Source organism: Peromyscus eremicus, chromosome 1, assembly GCF_949786415.1.
Source record: "Peromyscus eremicus chromosome 1, PerEre_H2_v1, whole genome shotgun sequence".
In the NCBI taxonomy this organism is placed as follows: domain Eukaryota; kingdom Metazoa; phylum Chordata; class Mammalia; order Rodentia; family Cricetidae; genus Peromyscus; species Peromyscus eremicus.
The window spans coordinates 3,182,289-3,196,105 of record NC_081416.1 but is presented as its reverse complement, the minus strand read 5'-3'; the positions used below and the strand labels follow the sequence as shown (position 1 = coordinate 3,196,105).

The 13,817-nt window shown below is 45.2% G+C and overlaps 1 protein-coding gene across 1 annotated transcript in view; it reads right to left on the bottom strand.

Moving 5' to 3' along the window:
• Positions 1-408: 408 nt before the first annotated feature.
• The window catches only part of Gfra1 (GDNF family receptor alpha 1), a 212,691-nt gene continuing 199,282 nt past the window's right edge, over positions 409-13,817 (bottom strand). Inside the window, exons 8-9 of the mRNA XM_059255991.1 lie at positions 1,943-1,996; positions 409-906 (exon numbers count right to left, since the gene is read on the bottom strand). Coding sequence (XP_059111974.1) covers positions 751-906; positions 1,943-1,996 — 210 coding nt within the window. The 3' untranslated portion in view covers positions 409-750. The remainder of the gene's footprint in view (positions 907-1,942; positions 1,997-13,817) is intronic.

Below are 13,817 nucleotides of genomic sequence, written 5' to 3'. Positions count from 1 at the left end.
AAGAGTTGCACTTCAGCTATATTTAAGGGTTTCTCACTCAGGCAAGGCTCAGCAGAGCGTCAGTCAACAAGCCAGGCTCTGTGTGAGGGCCACAGCCACTCTCCTCTACTGGACTGAATGACAGGTTCTACATTTAGATGTGACCAGGGCTTTGGGTTTTGTTGAGGGTCACAGACTTGTCGGTAGCACACAAACACTCTGTGAAGAACCGACATAGAAAGGTGAACATTAGTACAAGATGGAGTCCAAAAAGTCCACTCTTGGGGCTGACCTTCATTTGCCATCTACACTAGGCTGCAGCCATGTCATTAGAATTCAAAGCCATTCAGCAAAATATGGAATAATCTTTACCAATAACATCTCCTGCTCTAGTCAGTAAAGAGAACAGTTTAAGCTGTTAAAATCATCATCATCGGTCATCATCATCACCATCACCATCACCACCACCATAACCATCACCATCAAAACCATAGCCTCAGCTTGCTTTACAGTCAGTTTACAAATGGTCCCTTAACCCACACCATGCCACAGAGCCTTCTGAGTTTGGAATTAGCCCTGTATCGGTTCTTCCACAGAAGCCCCCCAGGGTCACAAGAAGCTTCCTTAAAAACAACAAAGGAGTTCCAGTTGGATGAAACTGTTTCTCAACCAAGCTTTTAAAACTGGATTTTCAGATATACAAGAGGACAGGAAACAGGTTACTTGGTTGTTTGCTTCTCTCTCTTGTCTTTCCATATTTTCTGAATGCAGCTACGATGTTTCTGCCAAGGATACACATAATAGGGTGGCCAGAGTGGTAACCATCAGCACCGGCAGTGAGCTCAGACCGCAACAGAGAGGAGCAGCCATTGATTTTGTGGTTATGTGGCTGGAGGCACCAGCGAGACCATCCTTTTCGTAATCATGCTGTAAGAAAGAATGTTTTCATTATCTTCCACAACACGTACATGCTCTATCATGTTATATTTTACCCATGCTCTCTACCCCATTTCCCCTCTCCCTAATGGCAGACGACTACTCTCACAAAAAGCTGACCTGAGATTTAACCACTGAGATTCAACTGCCTAACTTTTAGTTTTATGAAACGGGACCATGAACTTAGGTAAGATGTGGATCCTTTGGATCAATTGCTGGCCAATGCTTGCTGCATGCTCCTTCATACATCCCTTTTGACGGGAAATGTGTAGACCTGGGGATTGCTGCCTTTATATCTCTTTCTAGACCACCTAACAGCTACAGCCTCTTCACTGGGGAGAGGGCTTCTTGCTGACTCTCTCCACCAGGCAAGGAAGGTAGGAAGAACGATCTGGGATCTTGCAGCTCATGAAGAGAAAGATAGATCATAATCAATGGCAGGGACAGATAGTAGTCCCACAGGGCCCATCTTGTCTAACTCCTCAGTGGAGAAGCCCAAGCCAGAACCCACACTGTACTTTCTGGCCAGCACAGCTGTCCTTTCCTACGGCACACACCTCCACTGCACCACCACAGCTACTCAGTGCTGGAATGCAGACGTCCCCTCATGGCAGGGGAGGATGACACACAATACATCTAGCTATCTCCTCTTGGTCAAATGTAGAGGGTCTGGGGCTAGCTCCAGCTCTCAGTGGGCTGCTGAGAGGGAAGAGGAGCTGCGAGTCAGGATCCTTGAGCCAGTAGGCAGATGATTTCAGGCAACTGACCTCAGCGTCTCCCAGCACAAAACAATGGACTCAGTGCTGAGGCTGGCTTTCTGGTAAAGACCTCAAGTTGTACATTCAGTTATAACTTTGCATCGAATCTTCATTCTGCGCCTTACTCCAAAGGCAAGTCAATACAGAGGCTGATGAGATCTTTTCTGAATCCAAGACTTTATTAGCCTTCAAATATTATGTATTATATACCCACTGCAAAAGTCTATGTCCCTAAAAAGGCTAAGAAACACAAAAGAAATGTCACTTACATCAGAAAGACAGAGGTGTGGACTGCCCGACACATTGGATTTCAGCTTCTGTGCCTGGAAAGAGACAAAGGGGGAAAAGCTCTCAGACATAATAGGGAAGAGTAATTAATTATGATTCCATTAATCAACAGTCTAGGGCAGGGCCAGATGATAAATATAGGAGCCACAACTGTGAGCCCCATCTATAATTCACAACATTCAAGTGGCTGTCTAATAAAGAGGTAGCAGGTGAGGTTAATTTTAATTATATATTTTATTTAACCAACTGTATTATCATTTGAACATGGAATCAATGTAAAAAATTAATAAGATATTTGGCATTCTTTCTTCCTAGTTTTTCAAAGTCCAGTGTCTGACCCCATATGTCTCTGCTCAAGGCTATCCTATTTCAGAGTTCAGTAGCTACCTGTCACTAGTGTCTGTTTCAGGAACGGCACAGGCAGGACCAGACACGGAGGAGAGAATTTTGACATGGTGACTCATTGATCTTTCTGGGTGCTTATTTGGGGAAAGTGCTTTTACTTTACAATATCGTAACAGACATGCCCATGTGTTAGTGATAGAGAGTCTCCTGGCAGCTTAGTGCTTTGCTCATTTTCCAACTTGCCGCCCCAGTCAACAAGTGATAAGAAGCTCTTGATGTTTCCAATGCTGCACCAGGGAGGGAGCTGAAAGGGTCCAGTTCCTGAGCTCTGGGGCTCTCTGTTTCCTAGCAAATGATTCCAAGACTGGGGTTAAAACACCCCTGCAGGGACTCTCAGATGGATGGCCTACAGGAATCACACAGCACTATAGACCCTGAGGTGATCTGAATGAGAATGGTCCCCACAGGCTCATGTGTTTGGTTCCCTGTTGGTGAACTGTTTAGGAAGACGAGGAAGTGTGTCAGTGGGGGCAGGCTTTGAGGTTTCAAAAGCTCTCCTTCCTGTCTGAGGATCAGGATGTAAAGCTTTCAGCTACTACTTCAGGGTTGTACCTGTCTGCCTGCCTGCTGCCATGCTCCCTGCTACGATGACCACGGACTAACATTCTGAAATTGTAAGCAAGCTCCCAATTAAACACCCCCTTTCTTAAGTTGCTTTGGTCATGCTGTTTCTTTACAGTACTAGAACAGTAACCAAGACAGACCCCAATACAGAAATTAAAAAACTGTCTCCAAGGCAGTTGCTAGCGGGCTGAGCAGTGAAGGCATTAAACTCTCTTTCCCCCTTAACTGGACCAACTCTCCCATTGGGCTTATGCTTGATGGTTCAGTAGAAGCAGTGTTCCATCACTCAGACAATTGCAAGGAACAGACCTTGAAAACTCCCCACTCGGTGCCACACTCACTTTATAAACACAAACAACTTAAACCCAGAGAAGTTAAATAAGTGATCACACAGCAATATGCCTACAGAGCCAGAATATAATCATGGCTCTTTGGTTCTATGAACATATGCTCTTTCCTGGATCACAGACTTGCCTGAGTCTCTGCCCTCCCCAAATCCACACAAGAAACTCTTCCCAAGGTACCCACCCTCAGCCCTAACAACAGCAGCCCTTTGATACCAAGGAAGAGCTTGTCTGTCAAGAAGGCAAACCCTGATAAACAGTCATCACCTTTGAATCAAGGAATCCCTGAGCCAAGCACCAGCTCCAAGGGCATGCTGCTAGAAGGCTGCCTGTGTGCTGTGAGCCTCTGCGACTCACTGAGGACACTCGAGGCTAAAACGACAGCATGCTTGCCCAAGGAGTAATTTGTTGACCATAATGCTACTGGGAAGTCATCATAATCTTTACCTATATTTGCATATGCCAGCCGTGAATATGAAATAGAAACCTTTAAGCAGGCTTCAAGAACAAGACACTGTGAAGCATCCCCAGGCTGTTCAAAGGTCACTAAATGTTATGTATAAGAAGATCAGAGGGGAAATTGGAAGCGGAATTGAACTTACTCAAAAGCCTACTTTTAATCTATAATAATAGCAAGTCTGAGCCACTGCTCTGCTACCTACAGAGAATAATGTGTAGAACGTCAGGTCTGGAATTGTGCCCAGACACCCAAATGGCCCTAAAACATCCCATCCCACCTTTTCTTTACTAGGCCATAAGATACAAAAGACAAAGATCCCCATTGAGGGACTCTACATAACTAACCCATTCACTGACTGGTTTTGGTGAAAGAGTAAGACCTCTGGACTGTGATACAATGTGGCCTCAAACTATTTCTGTAGTGTGGTCACAGCAAAGCAGCACCTGAGTGGACCATAGTGACCTCGGAGAGTTTGTAGCTGGGTGGCTCTTCCCATCACCTGACTAACACCCATGAGCCTGTCATTTCGGAACCTGGGACAACCTTAGGACAATGTTCCCATCATGAAATGATTAAGACAGGACTTCCAGTAGCTAAACAGAGAGGGTTGCTGTCTTGCTGGGTGTTCTAATGGCTTTTGCAAATGGTTAGACTTCTACGCTCTCCAACAGGTCAACGCGCCCACATCTAAACTGCCAGCTGTGCCTTTACTCAAAGAGTGGCCACGGTGACTGCTTACAGGCACAGGAAAATGCATTTAGAACAGCGCCTAGTCTGTATCATCTATGGGCTGCTGTTCCCCAAAGCAGCATCCTGTGGGCTTCTAACAGTTAACTTGTAGCTGGAGAACCATCTTCATGGGCATAACTACACAGAATGCTGACTCCGAGTGAGAATGTGCTGCCCAACCTAATGGTTTCCTTCTCAGCCTTGGCTGCCTCTCAGAGGTTTGGCTGTCCACAGGCCAAGGCAGGTCTTTAAACTCAGCTCCCAGAAAGCACTTAGCAAGCTTCCTGCAGAGCCATCTGGTACTGGAGATGTCACCATGACTGCAGAATAGGGTAAACACAGCAGTCTTGCAGCATCTACCCAAACGTAGCAGGGGACACTGTAAGGTATGTACCCCTAATGAGAAGGTGAAGGCAGGTGATAATTGAAGAATAAAATCAAAGGACTGCACACAGATGTGAGATGGCTTTAATCCCTTACCTGATGGGATGCAGGCCAAAGGGTCCATGCCTACCCTGGAATTAACTACAGACCAAGCTTTGCCTAGTACCTATACTCCATGTGATCAGCAGCCAGGGGCAGAACTGAGCTCACAGATGGGTACAGTGGCTGGCTGCATGCTCAGGAGTCTTGTACACAGCACAAATCCCAATGACCACTGAAACATACCACTGCAGACCTGGAGTCTTTTTAAAAAAATCTGTGTCTTAAAGCCCACTGTATAAGCCCAAGAAACCTGTTATTTCTACGTTTCAAAGACTTTCATCCTGAACGTTTTTTAAAACATCATTAAACAATCAGTCTTGCTAGTCAGTTGTGATCAATTCAAACATAAAATTACAGGGCACCCGCCTACCTTCAACTACTGTTGAGTACTTGCTAAGTGCTTATATACTTTTAAGTCTTGTTTCGCTTGCTGAAAACTGAGATGGAATCATGGAAATTAAAAGACACCCCCCAACCAAAGCATACACACATAACTTCTGAGACTCTGTTTAGAGTAAAGTGAGCCCCAAAGTAGAAAACCAGCTATCATCACCAAAGTATACACTGGTAAAGCCAAGGGCTCCATAAAGTTATGCTGGCACGCGGTGTGAGCCCCTCCCTGCGGCCCCCCACCCCGTAGTCCTCTGGAACCTGATAATGATGGGACATTCAGACACCTGACCTAGAGCTCCTATACCCACATGGACACTGACCCTAGCATTCACTGACTTTAAAGTAGGGTATGTCTTTCAAAACAAAAAGGAAGACGAAAAGGAGAAGTCTACTCTGTTTTTCTAACAGTTAATTTGAACAATTTTTACAGTAGGTTGAAAAGGAATTATTTAATGTCTTTTCTGAAAGTGTTTCCTATCAGTTAATTTCTGGTCCCGTGGTTTGAGCAAAGCCTCCTGACTCTGCTTTGTGTGAAATGTCACCACCAAGACACAGTGCCTTGAGGTTTTCATCTCGAGGATTAAAAAGGGCAAGAGCATGCTGCGAAAGCCTTGCATACACTCTAGAAAATCACAGAAACTTGCCCTTTAGAGCCTCCATAAGCTTTGTCCCTCCAGCAGCTGCTATAAAATTGTCCCTGGTGGTAATCAACAAGTCCAGGCATGTCACATAATAGAATTTCCAGGGCTCTGTGATTGGGAGGCCAGACCTCACCAGTCCTTGGCACCAGAGGGTTAATAAATGCATGAGATGCTGTTAACCTCTGGTACCTGGAGTCAGAGTGGCCTCTCTTGCCTTTTACCCCAGGCATCAGCATTCGGAAAGCCAGCCTTGGTACCAACAGTACTCTAGTGCAGAACACACAGGTGTACATCTCATTTATAGCTGGCTCTGGAGTCCCCACCTGCTGCTGCCCACAGCAGGCTCTGCAGGGCATTGGGGACAGCACAGGGGTGTGAGCAGCATGCCAGGTCTGCTTATGGAATTGCAGACTTAAAAGTGCACCCTGGCAGAGCCTGGTCTTTGCTGCCCCAGGACTCCATTTCTGTGGAGAAGCCAGTGTTTTATCTCAGGTTTTTAGGCAGCTGTCAGCCAGCAGGGCATGGAACATGTCTCTGTTCTCCTCCATGCAGGAGAAAAGCCATTCCCTCTCTGCTCTAACTCCAGGAAATAAAACCAGAAGAAGCTGCCCAATCCGATAGCAACAGACTGTCCAGGCCACAGCCAAACAGTCATAATTAATGTGCTCTGGTTCTTTTCTCTCTTGCTTTACTGATTAGAGAGATTTGCTATATTAGGAACCTGTTCGCTTAATGACAGAATACAAGCAATAAACAGAGAAATACACAGGCTGTAAAACACAATCAACTTTGCTCTCACTAAGTACCTTGCTACATCTATCACACTTGTCAATACAAGCTCATTAGCATAGGAGCCTTTTCTACAGCGTAAATTGGACTCTGGCTGGGGAAAGCTATTGCAAGAGATCTTTCTGAAATAGTTCAGACGTGAAAGTCCAGGACTTGAATACACGTATCTGATATTCTCTTGTGAGACTAAACAGGGTGAAGGGTGTGTACCTAATAAGGGAACTTGCCACACAGGCCTTATTTCTCACATGGTACTTGAATCACATAGACTCACCCGACAATGTGCATTTACGGTTACTATTTGTTACATAACGAGTCTACAGTGTACTTGATCCGCATCTGCCCAAATTAACTTCTGCACGTACAAGGAAGACAGAAGGAAGAAGCCTTCGGTGACTCTCGGCTAAACTGTGAGCTGCAGTGTTCTCAAGCCTTTCACACTCTGCAGCTTTCTGACGCTGTGGCTGTTCGGATTTTTGCCCCTGACTTTTGGGAGAGGATTTTATTGCCAGTTTGGTCACAAGCATTTGGCCAGCCTTTCTAACATCTCTCCACTGTCTATTTTGAAACTTTACCTTCCCTACAAACTTGGTAACAACTGCTTGCAGCCACTGGCCTGAATAATTTGCAGTAAAGTTGGCTTCACAAAACAAGTGAACACATAAATAAGGCTGGCTTAGAGCCTCTGGGCCTGGCCATTTGTCTTTTGGAGCCTGTGCTTAGGAGGAAGGAACCCACTTCCTTCAAGCTGAGTTCTGTTAGGGGGAAGGAAAGGACTGAAAGGAGAGCCTAGGTGAACTGAGAGCCTCCTCTGAAAGGGTTAACTATGGTCCTGCTTAGTGTTCCCACTATGGAGACTGCACAGTTCACCCTGATCCCCTCCAGTCCCAGAACACACTGTCCCAGTGTTGCCTGAGCCTCAGTCAAAGGCTCTCACTGTGAGAAGTGCTTCCAGGGCCTGGCAAAGGGTTCTCACTCAGCACCAGCTCCCAAAGACCCAGCAGGCTCCTGGAGACCCAGGGTGGCAGGCTTTGTCAGCTGGGCGAGCCAAGCCTGATCATAAGGTTGGGTGAGCAAAGTCAACAGAGGTGACTTTCCTACCTGGAGCAGACCGGATTGGGACCCCAGCTGGACTATGTTTAGATCAGGCTCCCAATAATGCGTCCCAGTGAACTAAAAGGAAGTCAGACTGTGGGGAGGCCTCGCAGCCTCAAAGGTGATGTGGAAACAAGCCCTAGACTCCAGAAGGCCTCAGATTCTGACACCAGCCTGTAGTCAGAGCCGATCTGTGTTCATGCTACACTACAGCAGAAACTCTTTCCTTGACCAGAGAAAAGAACAATGGAAAACTCACACATGCCAGGTGTATCCAACTGTTTAAAACCAAAGAGGTGGGGCCTAACAGGGCCATCTCAGCAATTATGAGAATGTGCTGCTCTTGCACAAGATCTGAGTTCTGATCCCAGAACTCACACTGGATGGCTTACAACTGCCCATAACTCCCAACTCTAGGGAATCTACCACCTTTGATCTGGCCTCTGCGCCTGTCTGTGTGTGCCTGTGGATGCGTGGTCACGCACGCACACACGTGGTCACGCATGCGCACATGTGGTCATGCAAGCACACACCATTTTGATTATTGAACAAGGGTACTTTCTTTCTCTTTTAAAAGACAAGTCCACTGAACAGAATTCTCTGGCTTTTAATATAAGCTACATTTATGAACGAAAAGTTACAGAATACCCACTGTTTAGTTTTCTTTTTCCTTTTTATCCATTCATTCATTCTTAAGAGTCAGGATCTCAAGTAGCCCAAGCTTGCTTCAAACTTGCTTTGTAGTTGAGGATGATTTTGAACTTCTGATCTTCCTGCTCCGACCTCTCAGGCACTGGGATTACTGGTGTGAGACACCAGGCCTGGCTCACACAGCAATGGAAGTGGAGCCCAGGGCTTCACACATGCTAGGCAAGCTCTACCAACTCTGCCAACCAAGCCGCATCCCTAGCCTCCACTCATCTTTGGAGCCTAGGAGGGTGCGCACTAAGCTCTGGAGCCTGGAGGGCGCACACTCGGCTCTGGAGCCTGGGAAGGCAAAGGGCGAGGGTGGTGGGGGTGCAGATCTGGGGAACAAGTTTGGAACATTCAGTGAACCTCACACATGATCATGTTTATGAAAGGAGAGGTTGGCTTCTGAGAGGGTTAAGTGAATGTCAGCTAAGACAGCTTCTACCATAGTTTAGAAGTTGGTCCTGGTCCTGGTTTAACTGGTAAAGTATGGGAAAAGAACACAGGTTAGGAGATGCATGTGTGTACTATGTGTACACAAGTGGCAGACAACAGGTTAATCCCTTTCTTATTTTTTTTACAACAGAATCTCCTGGAAATCATCAGTTTAGCTGGACTGGCTGGCCAGAGAGCTCTAGGGATGGACCAGTCTTTACCTCCTCCCCACCTTCTAGCTGCTACTGCTAGGGACTGGCCACTGGCCCTCATGCTGGGCATCAAGTACATTGCCCACTAAGCCGTTTCTCGAGCTCCCTACGAAGCTCTGTGGAAGTTGCTACTGACATTGCCTTATCCTGGCTTTGGTCTCCAGTGGGTCTTGGATTGAGACAGGATATTAGAATAACAGAAAATGCAAACTCTGAGGCTAATTTAGCTTCCATGAACATTATACAAAAGACAAGTGGTTCATGATCATCCTTAAGATTTTAAAAATGGATGCCACAAAAGAGATGTGAAACAGACATATATCCAGGAAGACATGTCAACACTCCCCATTAGTCAAGGCATCCCTGGGGCCTCTCCCTCGTCTCCTGCACATAAAAGGATGCTCAAAATCTACCCTTGTAATTCAACACTAATGGCAGGATGGAGAGAAGCAGTGTGTAGACTGTGGCTTGAAGCTCACTTGGATACTGTAGCTGAGCTTTATAATTCCACACAATCATCTTACGTCTGTTTTGCTTTTCCCCATATTGGGGCAAACATAGGTTGCAAAATGCACCACAGAACTGTGTGTTTTCATTCATGGTTAACTTGCTTGATTAGTAAAATATTCAGACAAGAAGCAATTATGAGCAGTAGTTTAGAAAATTATGCCCAATTAACAATGATGCTAAACAATGTGTGAAAGACGTTTTGGTTCGGGGTGTCTGTTGGGGGGAGGGAGGGTGTTCTGTGGTATAAGGCAAAGAAGAGGGACAGATCTACAACAAAACATCTATTTTCTAAACATACGCAGGTGGAAATGCAAATCCCTAAGAGCGATGGCTAAGATTCATAGCTGTCCTCAGTGAGAAGCGCATGCAGCCCACCTCCTCCGACGCCATCCTCATCACATCAGATAGTATTTATTAAGCCTCTCATTCTCCGGTGCATTTATGTGCAGCTGAGTGGAGACCCATAATGGTCTTATGACTTATGGTGGTAACTAGGATTTGATAGAAAAACATTTTTTTAATTAAAAAAAATCTACTGTCTCAAGACTGAGCAGGCAGACACTTCTCTTCACTCTGTTGAGAAGACAGTGATGCTTAGTGCTGACAAATAAAGGATAGATAAGGTAAATCAAAGCTTAATTTTTTAAAATTCTGTATTTAGCAGAGAAAAATATTCTAGAAAATACTCAAGACGACCAAACAGCCTGAAAAATGATGACGAATGCAACTGTTCCTATTGCTAAAAGCCTCCACTGAGAGTCACTCCACCCTGCGTTTTACCAAGTATCTGTCATGGGTAGGCACCCCTCTTTTGTACACATTGGACATGGATTCAGAGAGGTTCTGACTTGCTGTTTTCTACAGCCTAGAGTGGCCATATAAAAATCTGAATCCAATTTCTGAACATCCTTGGTTATTAGGACCAGCTCAGAACTCTGACCATTAGTTCCCATAAGCTTTCCATGAAACAAACCTTAGAAATAGATCTTAATTTTCCTGCTGACAGATGAGAACAATCAGTACCAGTATTAACAATGATTGGGTCCCACAGTCAACATGGACAGAGCTAACTTGGGCAGGGACGAAGCCTAAAGGGGACCTCTCAATCCTGAATTCCAAACCAGGAACAACGCTTGTAAACCTGGCTGCTCTGAGCAGCCAGAGGTGAGTGAGGGCAGACTGGGTGGGTGACTTCTGTTCTGTTAAGGGCCTACGAGGTAACTGCCTTGCATCACCCCTGAGGTCCCTGCAACTGACTGGCAGGCAGAAGAACAGCCATTTTGGGGGAAAACTCCCTCAACATCTGCCCAGTGCCCAACTTCTTAGTTTCCCCTCCAGCTATTGTCCTTCCATAATATGGCTCCTCTAGGGCCTGAAATAAGAGAGGCAATGGAGAGGGAAGGCAGAGCTTCACAGCGGATTCCTCCATAGAGAGTCCCATGGTTCAAGCGCTGTGAAGCCTATTATTCAGGGAGGCGCGGTTGGTTAGAAGTGCTAAGGATAAAAGGTCAGTAGGGAATATAAGAAATTGGATTTATTTATAGTATGTGATCTAAGTGTGCTCAGAGGTATTCTCGTAGGTTACCCGGAACAAGAGAGCATATTTATAGCCAAGATAGGGCAGACATCCTATTCCTTTTTATTAAGTATGTTTATTACCCAGCAATTGGGTTAAGCAATTGTCCGAGGCTGAATTACTGCCCTTCTGATGGGCTTGGCCACACTGCCCTCTGGACCACAGGCTCCAGGTAGACTAATGGCTCTTCGCTGAATGTAGCAATGTGGGGGCTAGTTGTCACATCCCATCTCAGTTTTTGAGGTAAAGTGGTTTTAAACAATGCTAAGGAGAAGATTCAGTAAACAGGTGGACATAATAAACAGGTGGTTCAACCCAAGCCCCCATCCACAGGGCACAGACTGCTTTGTAAAGCCCATATTCACTTACCAGATTAATTTTGGTGCCCCATCTGCAAGGCTCCTCCTATCTCATGGTCAACAATGGGCCACTCAGGAATATGAAACAGTGATAGAAAACTCTCACAGGAGCTGGAGGATTTTGATCTGTTTAATTATCCGAACCCTCCTAGGCAGTGGGGCTCTCCAAGTCCACAGGAGAGATGACAAATCCAAGCGAGGATCAAGGAGATCAAAAGATCCTTCATCTTAGTCTGTGGGGCACTCTGAATTTCATCATCATAACACAAGGCACAGCCCCTTCAGTATCATCTTCTCCGAGGCTAACTCCAACACACAATCACCTCTTTATCTTACAAAAGCACCTTGGAGAACTAACCATCTCCCTGTTGTTTGCATGACCCCTTGCCAATCCTCGGAACACTCACTGCAGTATTTTGTTGCTTAAGAGAAATTAGTGTAAAATGGGTTTAAGGAACTGGAGAGGCTGCTCTGTGGTTATAAGGGTGCTTACTGCTCTTCTAGAGGATCTGAACTGGACTCCTAGCACTTACATGGTGGCTCACAACCATTTGTAAACTCCACTGCCAGGAGAGCGAATCTCTACAGGCTAAGCAAGCACATGGTGCACAGCAGACGTGCAGGCAAAACTCCCACATACATGAGACTTAAGAACACATTTCAGTCTGCAGGAAAATGAATGGAAGTGTTGGTTGCACTCTCTGCAGACCACAGGATCAGTAAGCACAGAAACCAAGTGGCAATGAACTAATACCCCAGGCCCCTGGACTGTACCCCAGAGAGGCAAGAGCCCTGCCACAAAGAATATGTTCTGGCAAGTACTATTTCTATGAAACACAGATGGAGTCCTGAACCAGAGGCAGTCAGCTCAAGAGCCACAAAGTACTCATGGGCCCTGCTACTGAATCCCTGCATGGTGTTTCTCACAAGACCCTGTGTGTGGACCTGACCTAGAGTTACTTAATGTCTCTGATCATCCAATGACATACTCATGGCAAATTGAAAAAATACATGAACTACAGTTTCAATGACAAAATGAGATGGTGCCTTCTCCTCAATGCTATATGCTAACATTTTCATGACTCATAATGATAGCATATAATTAAATTATTATAATGTAAGGCTCCCACTTTTTGCTGCTCACTTCACAGAACAGTGAAGAACAAGCTATTTGGAAGTGTTAATAAGAGACTCTATTAGCTCGGGAACTGGAGTTGAGACTATGATCCAGGGGAGGTCTGTGAAAAGGAAAACACTTCTAAAGAGAGAAGCAATTTATTGGCTGCTCAGCTGAGGCTCTTTGGCCTGGCTGGTTCTTCTCTCCCTGTGCTTGCTCAACAAATAGGGTTATTCTATTTGCAGGATATTAAGGATAAAAGGGGAAAAAAGAGAAAAATTGTAACTCAGAGTTATCTGCACTATGTGTGCTTAATTGAGAAGGTATCTAGTTGAGAAAAATAGGTCTCTTTGTTGAAAGAGGGACATCTGGGTTCATTAAAGGTGTGCAATAGATTTTGATAAAAGCTATTTTTCTAAGTCATTAAATTGGTTTTAAGGAACTTTACATTCTCCTTCATTTGAACAATTATTAAACTATAAAATAGAATTGCACAATTGCAAAAACTGTAATCTGAAATTTTACAGCCAGCTATAAAATGCTGTATTATTAACTATACTGAAGATGCTCAAGCCCATTACAACTTTTTAAATGAATTACAAAAACCCTTTGGTGCTGATAAAATAATCTTAAATTACGGCATTATGTATTCTAACAATATGCTGAACCGAAGCTTGCTACAATACAAACACGCCAATCACAAAGAAATCGTTACCTGAATTAAGTTTTTACAAGCCCACAATCTGGTAACAGCTGCTGCCTGGAGGCAACCCAACACCTGATATTCAGGCTGGCTGGGGCAGCAGGCTGGCTGGGACACTTGTCTTCTATGACAGGTGCTTCTTCCAATGTCCCTTCAACCACAGGATCAACCAGGAATCAGAGCCTCAGAGCGGAAAGGCTGTACAGTGACTCTTAGTGGGACCCCAGGGACCCCAGGCAAGGACTGTGATGGCAGCAATTTTGTCCTTAATATTTTCCCATAAGGTGTCAGTTTCTTTTCTTTTCTTTCCGTCTGTCTGTCCGTCAGTCCGTCCGTCCATCCATCCCA